The sequence below is a fragment of the Cupressus sempervirens genome, chromosome 3 (genome assembly GCF_028749045.1).
Source record: "Cupressus sempervirens isolate cs-2001-9-10 chromosome 3, ASM2874904v1, whole genome shotgun sequence".
In the NCBI taxonomy this organism is placed as follows: domain Eukaryota; kingdom Viridiplantae; phylum Streptophyta; class Pinopsida; order Cupressales; family Cupressaceae; genus Cupressus; species Cupressus sempervirens.
Window position 1 is genome coordinate 135,236,254 of NC_143120.1, and position 17,952 is coordinate 135,254,205.

Consider the following 17,952-nt stretch of genomic DNA (forward strand, 5'->3'; position numbering starts at 1 on the left):
AAGACACAATAACTTACTCTCCCTTCTTTTCCTTTAAACTTATTTACTTTATCATATCACATCATCCCTTTAAGAATTCAAATCCCCCTCGAGCATAGATCTTGCATTAGCACTCGTGTTCCTTTTAGTTGTACTAGTTAAATTTTCCTTAAGAGAGAGTTGTATATTCTAATTTATATGTAGGGCTTGGGATGTAGTAGCTCCTATATTGCATCTAATTTCCTTATACACAAAAAGTATATTGTATGCAATATTAAATAAAACACGAGTAACAAAAAAATCAAGGGAGAAAAAATATTTTCATAATTCTTTAGCAAATATTAGACTTTGGCATTCTAACTTTAAGCCAAAGTCTTTCAATTTTGAAGCTTATGGAAGTTGGATTAATTCTTTAAAAAGAAGCAACTTTTCAGCTATTTATGGATAATAGGTAGTGTTATTCCTTAACTTCTTCGAACACTTATATTCAAATATCTCTCGCAATAATTTTGGGGATCCATGAGGTAAGGGCATTTAGCCAATTTAATTAATTTGTCTCCAATCATCACTACTGCTAATTTCTCTCCTACTTGCTTCACAAAGAGTGACATACATAAGGATGGCTATACTAGATATACATATTTTTCAAGTTACATTTTGTTGGAACTTCAAAACTACAACTAACACTAATTTTAATTATAAGTGCAATATTAAATACTAAAACAAATGTACTCAAGATAGAATAAATAAAATGTTAAAAATGAATTTAGGCTTCCCAATTTCGAAGTAGTAGAAGGTTCCATTTGCTAGTGTATGGAAATCATGGACAACAACTATATAGCCACCAAAACCATTTAGCTTATGAAGGGGAACACTTATGTTTATATAAGGCAAACGTATTTTCATGGTTAAATAGCTAACCAAAATCATGAACCTCCCCAAAATCATGAACCTTTGTGTAAATTTTTTTCGGGTGATCTTGTATCCCTCGATTCTTTTTGACAAATTGTAACTAAGTATATGATTTATTAATAAAAAAGAACTATTCATAAAAAAATAAAACAAATAAAAAAAATCATGAACAAACCTCCATAATCCTTGGCATCTAAAACCATCTAATTTAACCAATTTGGAAAGTTCATTTGAAGTCCCTATCATCGGTACTAGTACTCGTAGTATACAGTGAACCAGAAGAAATGATACAAGAAAGCCTGGCAAGCAGACATTGTTCCAGAAGACTCAACGTTCGACTCTTTGCGGCTGCTGAATTTTAAAACAAGATATTCATGTTGTTCGGGAGGTGTTAAGGGATTGAGAATCCGCGTAGTAGCATACAAGTATCGAAAATTTCCCTTTCAAAACTGGCTTCAAGCTGAAGGACCTTTGAAGAGAAAATAATGTGTAAGCCAACTTGCAGGCTGGCCACCATGGAGCACATTCTTTTCGAAATCGACAGGATGCTGGCTGATCCTTCTCTCTCCGAAAAAGCTCTACTCAACATTTTGCAGGTAAGTTTTTTGGAAAAAATTCTCCCCATTAATTTGCTTTGAGGATGGCGAATTTCCATTTAGGGTTCTGCAAGCATTATCTCAAGAACTTTGTTTTGGTATTGTTAGAGATTTAAAATATTCCACAAAAAGTGATTTTGTAAATTGATTTTGAATGTAAGTACCTGGTGTTTTCTGTATTGGCAGTAGATGTCCGTCAAAATTGCGAATGAACGATCTTAGTTGCAGCTAGGAATTTGACAGTGTAATGTTTTTAATTTCATTTATTAGGTTAAGTTTGTGTTGCAATTTGGGGGAGAATACGAATATAATTTTAGTACAAAGTTTTGAAGTCACAACCTAACCAACACGCCGACTTGGCTAGCGAGTCCTACCCATGAGAATTTAATATTGGCAAGAATCTAGAAAGCTTTCGACTTGACCATCTATCTCAGCCTAATAATTTGACAACGTTTTTCTAAGCATCATTAAATTATTATTCAATGATCTTCATAGTAGTCTGAAAAGAAAAGATCTTCACGAGGTCTTCAAAACCGAAATTTCGATTAATGAGAATATATATATATATATATATGAACGAACATAGTATTGAAGTTAATCTTCCGTTTGTAAACTTTTCAGAAACTCCATAAAAACCTATTCACATTTCCTCCAGATTTCGGATATATTTATTCCCGTATTGTTCTTTAAATTGTAAGCTTTGAAAAAGTTCACAAACATAATAGATTCTAGTTCCATTGCTGTCTGAGAAAGTTTCCGGAAGGTTTGGAAATGCATTTCGGAATCTAAAAAGTTTCCGGAAGGTTTGGAAATACATTTCGGAATCTAATATTGGAGAGTGTAGCAAGACAGATAATAATAGTAATCAAAATCAATACCCCTAATCTGTCAATATCTTTGGCAAACTAACCTTTATTTATTTATAATCACATTGCCTTTACCATCTAATTTGTTTCCACCCACTTAGCATGAATTACATTTTTATCTGTAGGTCTGGAAACAAGCTCCTAAGTTTTATTCCATTCAATCTGATGAAGCTCTCCCAGCATAACTTTATGCAAAGCTCATTTGTGCTTGTTTCTCTGTAGTTTTTGGATTCAAATTGAGCTATCATAGTTAATTTTCAGTTTGCAAATTTTTCTGACTTCATAAAAATCTATTTGAATTCCCTCCAAATTTCGGATATATTTGTTCATGTATTGTTCTTTAAATTGTAAGCTTTGAAAAAGTTCACAAACATAAGTGAATTCTAGTTCCCATTGCTCTCTGAGGAAATTTCTGTAAGGTTTGGAAATATATTTGGAATCTAACATTGGACAATCGAGGAATACAATTAGTGCTCTAAAGAAAACTGGATAAGGTATAAAAACGAGCACTTGCTTAGGCTTAACGAGTTGACATTTTGTGAAACTTGCACAATGGTTAACTTACAAATGCTTATGCAATATAATTTTATATGACAAAATGAAGTAAGTTATTCAGTACAAATTTATATGCAATGTAAATTAAAATGACTAAATGGAGCTGTTTTTTCAAAAACTGTATCTTTGGGTGAAGTGGCTAAAGTCTATTCACAGATGTAGGCATACATCTATTGATATACTGTGCTGGACAACTTGCTAGGTTGTACATTGTGAGGCATGGCCTATTCTTCAAATTGCACTGGCTGCATTGAGCTATGCCCAAATTTAATATTTAGAGGATCAAGTACTTTAATGCCATAAGCAAAATGACTCAATCAAAAAAATATTGATTGAGGGTTTCCAGTCAGTTTTCTAATACACAAATTATTCTCTACATTTCAAGCAAGAATGATGCTCTATAGTTGGCTGTCACCAAAATTTAAAAGCTAAAATTCCATAGACAAGATACTTCAAATGTGTCCAATGGCTCCCAGTGTCCAGATGATAGGTTAAGTGCACTAAATTGTACCTAAAGAGTATGAAGCTTGATTCTAAAGCTAGAGTCTTTAAGAGACTTTATGACTCTAGGTCCCATGAGATTGATCTCGAATTTTTTCGAGTCCATCCCCCAATTTTGTGGTGGACAATTCTAAAAGTATTCCAGCTGTCCTTGAAGATAAGGAATATATAATGTTTTTTCTTGGCAAAAGTGGTGAACCGTTATATATATTATAATATTATAAAGAACTAGAAAGAAAACCCTCATTCATTACCCATATAATACAAACCGATTCAATAAATCCCTTATCTAATTAAAGTGACTGAAGAAATCCAAGAAACAACTCACCTAGTCACCAGAATACAATTGAGCATAAACTGTTTAACCAACTAGAAATAACCTAAACACAACTACTCTCCTACCTGTCTCTTACATAAATAAAAACAAAAGACCATCAAGTAGAGCCTACGACTAGAGCTCATACAATAATGACCAACATTACAATAATACAAATCATGACAAGGAACCTGATTGATATAAACCAATAGATGATATCCACAGAGTCCGATGAGGTATGTAGTAGATGAACAACATATGTGCCTGCCTGATATAGAAGTGCCCAACATTCATAACAATGGTAAGAATTCTAGCATAACTGATTTAGTGCCCACAGTTAACCATTGATACTAGCATTTCCTTATTGCCAATAGAGAGCAATTCAAGCTTTAGGCTTGTCTATTAACAATTTCCCAAATGAAATCAGATTCATCTCTACCAAAGTAGCCAAAGGCAATAGTCTTCTGAAATTTATAATATCAATAAATACTTTAAGCTTCATTTATAAAATATAGTAGGAAAAGAAGGAAAGAACTTTTAATTTAGATAAGATGAATGTATTATTAGGATAAGTGCATGGAGTGGAGGCCAAAAGATTTGGTTAAAGTGATCACTTTTTTTTAGCTAGTAAAATAAGGAACCTCTATGAATGATTCTAGATGCTTAGACATCAAATATCAAGATGCTACAATATTAAAAAAGGTGTTGGATCTGGATATTAATAAGGAAAAGTATTGATTTGTTACATAGATATATAAAAAGGTATTAGGTGTCTTCCAATTTTTTCAGTTTGTTAAAACTAGGTGTTTTGTAAATTGTTGTGGTGGAAATTTTTCTTAGAACATGTAGTAGTTGAAGTATTTTTTTGCTAATGTTTTAATGAATATATTATCTTGGTTAGTTTTTTAATGGACATATATTGAAAAACTAAAAATTGAGCATACTCCTCCCAAGTTTGTGAAATATAACTAATAACTATTTTTTTAGTGTGTAAAATGAAATATAGAACTTGAAAATGTAATTTTCAAATTTAGACGAATGAATGTAAAGAATACATAGAAAAAAATAGTATAGCAAGGAGATGTATCTCTTCTTCCATGGGATGTCTTCTATACTAGAGGTAGGTATGGATACACTTCCAATAGTTAAAAACAATCAAATAGATTCTCTAGTGTGTTGGTTTCGAAAATTCTAATTTTTTTTGAAAACTAAAATCTAAAAGCAAAAATATATTTGTTTATGAAATTTGTAGTCACTCGATACATTTGTGGTAGGATCTTACACATTAAATCTATGCTTGTGTATTTTTTCTTGTTAGGCTAGGTGTCCTAAAATACCCACATCCCTTGCCTTTCCTCTCTTCTATGATTTGTTTATACTCTGTATTCATTGTGAATATTGGTTTTTGTTGTAAATACATTAACAATTGTAAATACACAGCATTTAAGTTCGGAATTTTTAAATAATAGAATTTGAAACATAAAAAAATGTTTGAATGTGACATCTGGATGTGCCAAACAATGACAATTAGGAGATTTTTTATAAAATGGCTAGTTAAAATTGTGAATCTTGTTATAGGCATGGATTATTCTTCTAGATTTATTTGGTTTGGTAAGTTGAACCAAAATATATATTTGTTTTGAGAAAATGGATGTCTATTTTCTATTTGAATGTTCCTTGAAAATTGCCTTAAGATTGCATGAAAATCAGGTTTAGAAGTGTAATGTCTTGCCAAGGGATCCAAAATAAATAACCTAAAGTTTTACTAAGTTTGCCGACATTTTTTTTTGAAACAAGAAAGATAAATCATTCACATCAAACACATAGTAGCGGAAGCAATAACATACAATCAACTATAAGCATACATAGCAGGTTACATTCCTTAAGGATCCCAAGACATTGAATCACATTTAAATTTAAATTAATACTAAGTCCATCAAATACCACATCCCTATGAAAGAATAATTATAAAGTCCAATGTCCATTTGAATAATATACATTTGTTCCAAATACCTCTTGGCAAATGAAATTCGAAAGGCTCAATCATCCACTGTACATGTCATATGGTATGAAAGGCTAAAAAAATATACATATGTAGAAATAGAAATACATCATCCTCCTCGGATCTATGATAGAAAGTATAGTACAATAGATAAAACCATTCACCATACATGATACATCCAACCATCATATAAGATATAAACATCCATCATGAAATATAACCATCCATCATAATGATACACAGATAGAATGAAGGAAATACAGACAAGGAAACTCTAGCCACAGTGACTATGGACAAATCTCAATGGAAAGAGTGAAAAAACACTACCACCGAACCTCATGGAACCTAAATGGCCCACTCCCTCCGCGCCGAGGAGATAGTCTCAAGTCCCAAACAGAATATCAAACCACATATCAAAAGTACTCTCTAAGTCCAGGAAATCCTAAAAGCAATCTAACTCAAAGGTTCTAAGATAGATCGACATCTAATTCCCAGAGGCACACAAGACACATAGGAAACCTACTATGTAAGCGGGCAAGTGTCATTGCACGAATCACGTTGGAGTTACCCTGGCAGTCTTTTAGGATCCCAGGGTCCCTAGTGATCCCTATGCGGCCACTAGTATCCTCTCGTGCTGACAAGGCATACTACGGAATGCAAGTTTGCAACCAAGCGTTCTCTCTACTCCCTTCCTAGTTTATACTAGCACTCGAAGCATGGGCGAGAACATACAAAGACTCTTATTAGGTTCATTTTGATCCCCATTTAGTGTAATGTTATCACTTATTAAACAACTTACAATGGGTTACCTTGGTAGCCACTTAGGGTCCCGACCCCCATTGCAAGCCACTTCCCGACACTACATGTAGATAACCTACCTTAAGCTCATAAAATAACAAATCAAAGAATCATAATATATCACCTTAGTCATATACAAGCGATTGGAAAGCATCAAAAGATAATCATAATAAGCACATTAGTTCTCTGCAAGCAACTGGAAAGCATCAAAGATAAATCACAATATCCATTAGTTCTCAATGAGCAACTGGAAAGTATCCTAATAATACTGATCAATGACTCAAAATGGTTAAGTCAAACATGTCAGAACATGACATCATCAAGAACATAGCAAACACTTTAGTCCCATCAAGGCGACTGGAAAGTAACCCAAATATAATTGATCGAGGACTCAAAAAATGGTTAAGTCAAGTAGATCATACATACACCTTAGTGTTACACAAAAACACCGGAAAACAATAACAATCAATGCATCAAAACATCTTATAGAGCATATCAAACACATTACCATGGTTGGGTATAAAAGAATCGAGATCAAAATATTAGCATGACATCACAAACACATAACTCCCAAGCCTCTGGTAAACGTCCTAAACTGGTCAACACTCTAGTCAACCCCAAACCCCAAATCATAAACAATACATAGAAACAAAATAGTCTCACAGATCTGTTTGATTTAGAAAACGCCTTGTTGAATTAAAATTAAGGTTTTTAGTTTAAAGTTTAATATATGTTACTAATAATTAAATAATTCTCCCTTTTCTAAGAAGCAACTTCCATTATTCAATAAATTAATTAAATTAAATATAATTTAATTAACTATTGTGAATATATATAAAATAATTAAATTTTAATTAATAATTTAATATTAATAAACGTTTAATAAATTTATTTAAAATAATATATAAAATTTATAATAATTATTAATTAAAACTTAATTTAAATTAAATAATAATAAAAAAAACTTTTAAACATAGCGTTTAAGGCCTGCCAGTTGTATGTTTTATGGCTGTTGTCGTGTGGCAAGCCGACTGCTGTCATAGGCCGCAATATATATTATTGCTGCTTGCGTGCAACAGTACGCCTGCACACACAGGCCGCGGGGGTTAGAAGGGAAGGGGATGGGGTGGGGTAGAACCCCCCCCTCCCAAATATATATATTTTTAAAAATTGTTTTTATTATATTTTACTTTATTTTAAGTTTTGACAAAACAATAACCCCCTTCCTCCCATAATAATATTTTAAATATATATATTTTTTACTAACATTTACAATATTATTCTGATAGGAAAAATAAGTTTAACCATTCAAATTTCTAATTAAAAATTTTCTTTTTATTTCAAACCCTTCCCGACTAAAATACTAAATTCTTCAATCTACAAAATGGGGGTTTTTGATTACTTTTCTAATCCCCACGTATATAGAAGATATTGACAGGCATCCAGTAATTTACAACATTGAAATGTTCAAGGGTTTATCACAGAGAATTTCGGATTTTACAATCCATAGGCACGAAGAAAATAGGAAAGGAAATTGCGTAATTATTTTGTGCGAATAATCACAAGCATCTACCTGGACACTGATGCTAATCACTATGCCCAAGAAGATTGAAGAGAAATACCTCCTCACAGAACCTTTCCCTTTTGCGAAAATTCCTTTCTCTTCCAAAATTCACCATCAAAATTCGCATCCCCCAAAAATGAACCCTCCAATTGTGATAAAGAGTTCTCTCCTTAAATTAGGGCACTAATTGTGCGTTCGCTTGAGAGAACTCTCCACTCACCAGACTTGAACTCTATATTAACTTTTATTTTTCTTTTATCTTTTCCATGCACGGTAAATTGAATTATTATGTAACTTTATTTAACTTTCACTTGACTTCTCTTTTAATTAATTTATTAATTTTCAATCTCATGTGCACTTTATGCAATTAAAATATCTTTATTAAATTCACTTGTTTCATTAATTTCTTATATTTTAATTTCATGCATGCATCATGCAAACCTAAAATTTTTAATAAATTACTCTCTTTTCACTTTTTAATTTATTTTCGAAACTTAATTGATAAAATATTTATTAACTTAAATCATAATATTATTTAGTATTTATTTAAAAATGAACTCTAAATATATTATTATTAAATTAAATAAATATTATCATGTTCTAAATTATTCTTATAACTTTTATCTCCAATTTTTTTTTTTAATTTAATTAATTTTTCAATTAATTAAATATAATTAAATATTAAAATATCGTAATAATTTTTCATTAAATTAAATCATTAATTTAATCTTTTAATTAAACTCAATTAATAGAAAATTTACCAAAGACTCATAAAACAACATACAAAAACCCATCATAGGAAAACACATACAAAATCAAACTAAAGGGTTATAATCACGAATTAACATCATTCGACACATTCAGAGGGTACCCAACTCGAATACTTGTCCTAATGATCAATTAGGACAAATGGCTTAAGGGTTTAGGATTTGGACTTAAGAATTTATCTTCCCTCTCTTACCATTGAGATAATGCGATAGGGTACGTTCGTCCTGGCAATTTAGAGAAGTTGATATCCAGTACCTGCAACCTACATAAAATCCACGCATGTACAAACACAATATTCTAAGCTAAATAGGCAATGGTAGGAAGTGGTGCATCGTGTAGATCCCAACTAGCAAGTGACTACGACTCCCTTAATCACATCAGAAATGCCATACATAAAGAAAACAAACACGCACACCATACACATGCAATATGGGGTAAGTATCCATAAGAAGACACATATGATAATCCATCTAACTAGTCATCATCAATAACTGAAATCACTGAATAATCATCATGCATACATGAAGTATAGAGTACCAAGTAATCTCATCATATATTCAACTGAATGTAAAACAATATCTAATAATCTCAAAACAATACTACTAGTAATCAAGCATAAAACTGGCCTAAAAGAGTTCGGCAATGATAGAAAAAATGCGAAGTAGGGCCAAGCACTACAAAATGTCCCAAGCTTGCCATTTCCATACAAATCACACGATGGGAGGTACTCATAAGTTTTTATTGACTTCATGCTTGATGCTAGTGGATATTATTAAATTAAATTTTATAAAATATATAAGGAGTGTTTTTGAGAAAATCTTTAGATTGTCCTTTATAATCTATGTTTTCTTATGATTTTTATAGGTAATTATTATTTTTCTATGCATACACATTTGAATTCTTGATAGATATACACATTGAAAAACATTTATAAATTTGAAATTCATATTCTTATTAAAATTGGAAATATGTCACACTCTAGACTTTTTTGGCTTTTGTTAGAATAAATTAAAATTTCATATTTTTTTGACCAAGTCAGACTCATTGAAAAATTATGTTTGGATATTTTGAATAGATGAAAAGCTTTGTAAATGATATTTTTTTAACAAAAGAATTTCACAAAAATATGCATTCCATCTGCTTTTGTGTTACTTATTTTTATTCAATGTTCACATTTTTTTGTCTATTTAATCTACTGCTTTTTTATTATATTCTCTCTAAATATTCCTTTTGACGTGGATCATGAAGCATAATCCAGAATGTTAATGAGTTTTTTTTGCACACAATTAAATCTAGAAACTTGCTATACACATCTTTGTGGAGTATGAGAGTAACATGACTCCAATTTCTTCTATGTCATCTCTATATCTAGTTCAAAGTAACATATTGTTTTCTCATAGATAGAATTGTCTCATTGAAATATCCAACTTTCATGAATTTTATTAAATTATATTCATCTATAAACTACATGTACTAAAATTTTTTTATAGGTTTTATTGACATCACATTCTACTTTTAATGTAAAGCTACTTAAAATTATGTTTAGCAACTTAGACTTGTTTTATTTAGCCAATACAATCTCACCCTCGTTCACATGTTATGTTCAAAATAGAGGTCACATTATCATTATGCATTAAAAGATTCAAAACATATTCAATTATTCTTTGCTATTATATGAATTTTTTTAAAATATTAATATTAAAAGTCCTTAAACACTATTGTCAGAGGCACACAACATAAAAAAATTAAATCTTAAAAACTATCTTTAAATTTTTTTTTTTGGTAAATATCAATTATGCATATATTTTTAATTGTAAATTAACTATCTATCTATTTATATCTAAAATTTATGTCTCCTCAAATATCCTTTTTCTTGGCAATAATGAAAAAACAATACTTGCATTTATGCCAAAAAAATAGGGGTGTGCTAAAATTATTTTTTGATCAAATCCTTTTAATTAAAAATAATACATGTTTAGAAAGAAAAGATGGTTCTTGATGTTGTAGTGGTGTTTTTCAAAATCTTAGTTGAAATTGTGTGAACTTCATCAAGAGAATACTTCACATTTGCATGATTTTTGTATTTTTTTTGGTAACTGTGAATTTGAGTATCTATGTGTGTGTCCAACCCTAAGGGAAATGTTTAATTAGCCTAAAATTGATCCCACATATGTTTTAAAAAATGTACTCAAGCCTTAACATGAACATCGTATAAAATGAATGTGTTATGTTCCCTAGAACATGAGTGCGTTTTCAAGAGTGATGATTATTTGGCCACTTTTTGCCCTCCTTGCCTTGTCCTTGTGTACATACACACAGTCATTAGAGGGGTACCATTCATAGACATAATCCTTGGCATTTTCTTCTCATTATTACATTTTCAATTCTTGGTATTTTGGTGAATTCAAACTTGTTCCAATCCTAAAGACAATTTTTTAATTGGTCTAAACTTGATATTTCATTCATCACCAAAGCATTCATGATCTTTAACATAAGCACTTAATAGTTCATGCATTCATAATGTTTCTTAGATCATAGGTTTATATTCAAGAAATATGAAAATTTAACTTCTTTTTGGCACCCATGCTTGTGCACAAACCCACTATCTTTAGAGTGTCATTGTTGATTTTCAGAGGTAGGATTACTGCAAGTGTACTAACCACCGGTAGATGTATTGGTATACTGAATAAACCAAGAGGAGACATGTCCCTTCATGGGACATGTCTGTTCATTAATATAATTAATATAATAATAATCTTAATTATAATTTCATATATATATATGAATCATTATTATTAGATTAATTAATCTTACATGTTTGTCCCACAAAAGCTACCAAATATCAACACTACCTCTTAGCTAGGGAGGATAAATAGATGACCTCAATCTAATATAATAATATATTTGAACAAAAGATGTTCAACATTTTGATATCACGAGTGTTGGTCATCTAGAATATCAACATTTAATATTCACCAATCACTCAAATATGGTTTGATATCACATTTGATATCTTGGGTATTGGTCTCCCAAAATTTTAGTGATATTCACCAAGTACTCAAAAGAGGTTTGATATCACATCTGATATCAAGAGTATTGGCCTCCTAGAACATCAATGATATTTGCCAAGTACTCAAAATAAAGTTTGATATCACATCTGATATCTTGAGTATTGGTCTCCCAAAATATTAATGATATTCACCAAGTATTCAAAAGAGATTTGATATCACATCTGATATCAAGAGTATTGGCCTACTAGAATATTAATGATATTAGAACCAAGTACTCAAAATAAAGTTTGATATCACATTTGGTATCAAGAGTATTGGCCTCCCAGAATGTTGAGATGCAAGATATTCACCATATACTCAATTTATTTGATCTCATAATACAAGCTGTTGTAAGATAGTTACCTTACAATAACTTCTGTAAATACAAGTGACATCATTTGGAAGTCGTCAGTTCCTCATGATGTACACAGGGGGTAGGCCCATTAAAATCACATAGTTACAAGGTATAGTCATGAATCATAGTCTTCTTGTTTGCTACAATTTATTGATCACTGAAAAATCCATCTCAACATAATTTAATCCCTTTGAATCAATATGATCAAGATCATTGAAGGTAGATTGAATCATATCCTCTATCTACTCCGTTGCTTGAAATGTCAGCCTCCCTCTGAATCTCTATCTCCCTCTTCCTGTGATTGTTAAGTTTGTAGTCCAGTTAGATTGATATGATCGTGAGTTTCATTATTGATGATAATATAAATATTCCTTTATATATATTATATATAATATATAATGTATATATATTATATTATATTATATTATATATATAATAATAATGTATATATTATACATATGGTTAGTTATATTATTTTTATACTAACTAATGATGTTTAAACCTTGAGGACATGTCTCTTCAAGAGACATGTCTCCTCTCATACTTATATGAGATGCAAATCTGCATTTGGATCATATCTATAACAATGGCAATATAATTACATTTGCAGACACGATCCATATTACTTAACATGGTATCAAAGCCAACTGCAAATGTAAGAAATCTCTTCCTAATATATCAGGAGTTCTTAACTATGGAATGGAGACAATGAAGTTTGAGTAAGAGGAGTTTGGAGATTGCAGACCATGCAAAAGAGATCGCAGAATCTTAGACCAACCTTCCTACTTCTGGAAAAGAATGAAGATATTAGAGGACATGTGTAACTAACAAATGTACATAGAGAGTTGGCACAACACCACTGAATTTCTTTACTCTATACGAGGAAACCTGTGATAACATTTTAGCAGGTTGAAAGAATTTGTGATCACAATAGAAACGAGTAGATATATGTGGGGGGCTATACTTATTCTCATGGTGGGTTGCATTTACAAAGATTTCTTTAGGCATTTGGGAGAAATAGAGGATATTTTGAATGTTGATAAGAAGAAATAAGGAGAGTGAATTGGATAGTGAACACAGAGACAACTCTAACAAGTTTGACATGAGACAGTGAATGACATCTTGCAAAACATATCCTACATGGATGCAACGAAATAGGAGAAGGGACATTTTAAAAGTTGCGATTTCATTGGCGATTTCATGTGGCGATTTCACCCACATGAATCCCACCCATGAATGGATAGACATCTTAAGTCAATTAATAAATGAGGGCGACTTTCATTGGCTTGTTCCATCCGTTGGACCCCAAACAGTCTTGAGTGCTTTGTTTGGAGCTTGTTGGTCAAAACACATGGCCTTGAATTTGGTCAAAACACATACCAATAAGCGCCACAAATTTTATTTAGACCCAATCAATATTTTAGACCATTTTGAAAAACATTTTAAGACACCTTTATGTCGATGTGAAAGGAGGAAGTTAGGGCACCTCATGTATTTCTGAACCAAATAAATGAGTACAAAGGTTCAAAAAAGCTATCAAATCCTCGACAACATTATACACACTTACCCCCTTTGTGGTAGAAAGCATTATCGGGAAATTAGAGATGTAGTTGAATTTCACAATGGACTTTTCTTTTGTAAGTGATTGGATGATCTCATTTGGTGATTATAAAGACGAAGTAAGAAGAGGAGTGTATGAAATAGAGATGAGGAATTAATGTGCATAGCAATTCAGTCACCATTCACCCTCTACGTCACCAACTAACACGAAAGTTTCTTTTGTGAACAAAATAAAGTCAAAGATCAGATAACTTTTCAAATTGCAACCAAGGACCCCAACTCACCTGGTCCCATTTATATAGGTAAAGTCATATCTAAAAGGTGAAGTCTAGGGTAATGGGCTTGATAAGGTATGAACATTATCATTTTTCACTTTCATATAATATGTTTATATATTGGAGGCATATATATGTTAAAGGAAATTTCATATTAATCTAGAGAAGCTATTTGATAATTGATGCTATGAATCAAATGATATAAGCAACATTAATAGTATAATGTGTCATTCGAAACTTGAGATAACATTGATATGTCTGGATATGTATTATTCAATTCATATGGAGGCAGTTTATGAAATCATACGTATAAGTAGTTATTATTATTGAGTATCACATTTGTCTACTCATTATTTATGTGTTTTTATATATTTTTTCCTTTGATCTTTTGTTTTTTTTTTAGTATGTTCTTGTAAGGAAAAGATGGAGATTGAGATTTATAGGGAGGCTGACATTTGAGGCAACCTTAAAAGAGAGGGAGCATATATAGGATATGATTCAATCAACCTTTGGGGATCTTGATCACATTTGAGAGGGAGTAAACCGCGTTGCAATGGATTCACTAAAGATATAAATTTGGAATATACAGATTGCAAGATGTGTAAATATAGGTTTAATCAAAAGATCAAACAAATACTTTTACATGAACGAAGGAAATTTGAGTTGTTGTGAGATGTTAATGAGGTTTTTAAGATTTCATTTGAAACATGTACGAGTCTCTCTTTGATGAATGAAACTTGACGTATAGATTCATTCATGTGGCACAATCAAGATAATTGGTGTATTGTGGACAAGTTTGAGAAAATTGAAGGACATGTTCGCTACTACTGTTAAGCTAAACGAATGTTTGGACTCTCAATGGACGAAAAGGGCAAGATGGAACTTAGAAAGGAGTTGTCATATTTGATACAAAATTGTTCAACAATATAAGGATGAGTGAGAATTTTACATTGTGGGGGAGAATAATAATCAATGTTCCATTCCCACTTGAATCTTCTTTAGAGGGGAGATGTTTTATTCTCAAATAATCTAAGAAGACAATTTCTGAATCTTCATGTGTAGATAAGTATTCTTATTTTTATGACATTTATCTCTCTCTTATTTGTGATTTTTATGCATACTATAAAGGTTATTTGCCTTGATCTTTTCCTTTATGTTTGAGGATGCTTTTATAGAAAAAGAAAATTGGTACTTTACACATGCTACTAGATATTGTGCAGACTCAACCTAATGATAGTAGCTCCATAGAACTTGATGATCAAGATGGATAAAATGAGGCTCTCATCCTTGATGATTGAGATTATGAGATTCTTCTACATTAAGAGGGAGTATGACACTTCTTTGAAGGCAATGCAGGAGCTTAGAAGATTGATACTCAGAGGGAGTTCAGAAATACATATGGGTGACTGCATGATGTTGATGGGCCTACTCCTATGTATAACATGAGGAAGTAATAACTTATCATCACAAAATCAGAAAATTGATATCAGATTCAGAGTGAGCTCAACAAGTGTTCTTGGCTGAAGAGAGTTTGTAAGGAAGTAACTACAGAACTTGACTTCCCAGGATTGATGTTCAAAGGGAGAAATTTTGAGATGAAATCTTTTCTATGAGGAGAAGTTCTAAGATAAATTCTTTGTAATGCACTCTTCTCTATGGGAGAGAAGTATGAGGTGAAAACCTTTTGTTCCACCCTCTAGTAGCAACTATGGTGGGTCAACCCTCAGGCTTGGTTCATGGTGGATATCATGTGGGTTACTACATGATGCTATTGTAATTATGTCATGAAAGATGATGATATTTCATTGATGTATATATTTAGAGGGGAGTTATTGAAAGGTGACAATCTTATCAATAACTAGACCTATTATCATAACAAACTACATTAAGTTGTTGTCCCGATGTGTTGGATGTTATGATAATGAAGAAAATGTAACTATTGTAAGGTGATGATCTTATCAATAGTAGACCTATCTCCTAATATCAAAATGTGTTGGAACAAGTGCTATCTTGGTTCTTTGGGCTAGATTTTGTCAGAGACCTTGATAACCAACTTATAATGATTTTTTGGGCTAGATTTTGCCAGACGCCATGAAAGTTGTTATTGTTCTTTGGGCCGGATATTGCCGGACACCATAACTTAAATCTATTATAGACCACACTTAATGTTGTATTTAAACTTATATTAAAGTTATAGTGATTGCTTAATTTCCCTCATTGCTAAAAGAAAAAGTGTTGAGAAATTTAGTCTCATTATGAATCATAGCAAATTCCATATATAGTATATGTGTGTGCTGATGGATTTATGTTGATATCCTTAAATATGCCATTCTAGGAATATCATACTAAGATGATATCTCTTCGTATACTCAAGAACATAATATGTTCTATATCAATCTTTCGTAACTAAGGAGTGTTAAGTTTGTAGTTCAGTTAGTTTGATATGATTGTGAGTTTCATTATTGATGATAATATAAATATTCCTTTATATATATATATATATATATATATATATATATATATATGTATTTGTATATGTATATATATATATGTATATGTATTATACATATGGTTAGTTATATTATTTTTATGCTAACTAATGATGTTTAAACCTCAGAGACATGTCTCCTTCTCTTGAATACTTATGTGAGATGCAAATCTGCATTTGGAACATATCTATAACAATGGCAATATAATTACATTTGCAGACACAATCCATATTACTTAACAGTGACAACATTCTCAGAGGAAAAAAATTAAGGCACAACTCTTAAAGTACGTATGGAAATACAAATAAGAGAGATTGATTTCAATAGGAAAATAATAATAGCACTGAAAATACTTATCTCATCATCGAAGAGAAATATCTCATCAACATCCTCCTTTTTCATGGTCACATAATTCTTCCCCGTTTTAATGTACCTAATGTTGAACTCTACCATGCCTTATCTCCATGTTCTTGAAAGAGGTTCAAACTTAGAATGCCATGATTTACCATTCTTACATCTCGTCTTTACTCTTTAGTGATGCCCAATCATGTTCCATCAAAGGAAAAAACATTTCATGCTCGTTGGATAAGAATGAGACAAGGGATTAGCATGGAAAATTTCAAAGGAGCATTCTCCTTTAGGTACTTTTGTTGACATTCAAAGAACAGGTCTGTGTTTGGGAATGTATTTATGCTGCAAATATTTATTGCCCTCGTCCACAAGATTGACAACTGAAATTTATCACAAAATATAAATATTAAACCTTGCATACATAAGCCCGCTAATGATCTCTATGCCACAAAATCAAAATAACCTTGCATACTATTCTAGACATCTTCAACTTCCCTGAGTTCCACGTTCAGTAATCTACATGAGGTGGTATAATGGTTGATATCCACGAAATCTAAAGACCACCTTACAAGATTCGATTCTTCAATTAAGAAGTTTGGCAACCTAGTGTTCACCCTCTCTCTCATCGACTTAAGGTAGTTTTGAAGTTATAATAATCAAACAATACGTATCTCTCTTCTTATCTAGAGTTTGGTTGTCCTGCACATATATGCTTGTCAAACGAGCACATCTCCTATATCTGAAATAGAATTGTATTTGAATCACCAAATTGTGTTTATGTTACTAGCCTGTTGAATCCATAGGTGTGACCTATTTATTAGCTTATGTCAATACTTATATTCGCATGGGTCTCTCAGATTTATCAAAGACTGATATAAATGAATTTATGCTCTTTTTTTACGTAATCAATCTAGGATGCTTAAATCTTGTCATACTTATTCCACATTCTGATAGGGAAATCATTTTAGTTATCCTCTTTTTTAGTATTGTTCTTCTCAACGTGGTCTGACCCATT

General features: G+C 31.5%; 1 protein-coding gene across 2 annotated transcripts in view; it reads left to right on the plus strand.

The window, feature by feature from the left end:
* The first annotated feature begins 1,213 nt into the window (after positions 1-1,213).
* The window catches only part of LOC149565124 (sister chromatid cohesion protein PDS5 homolog A-like), a 246,144-nt gene continuing 229,405 nt past the window's right edge, over positions 1,214-17,952 (plus strand). For both annotated transcript variants that reach the window (XM_089818670.1, XM_089818671.1), the window contains exon 1: positions 1,214-1,487. In XM_089818670.1, the coding sequence (XP_089674796.1) occupies positions 1,377-1,487 (111 nt within the window). In that variant the 5' untranslated portion in view covers positions 1,214-1,376. The remainder of the gene's footprint in view (positions 1,488-17,952) is intronic.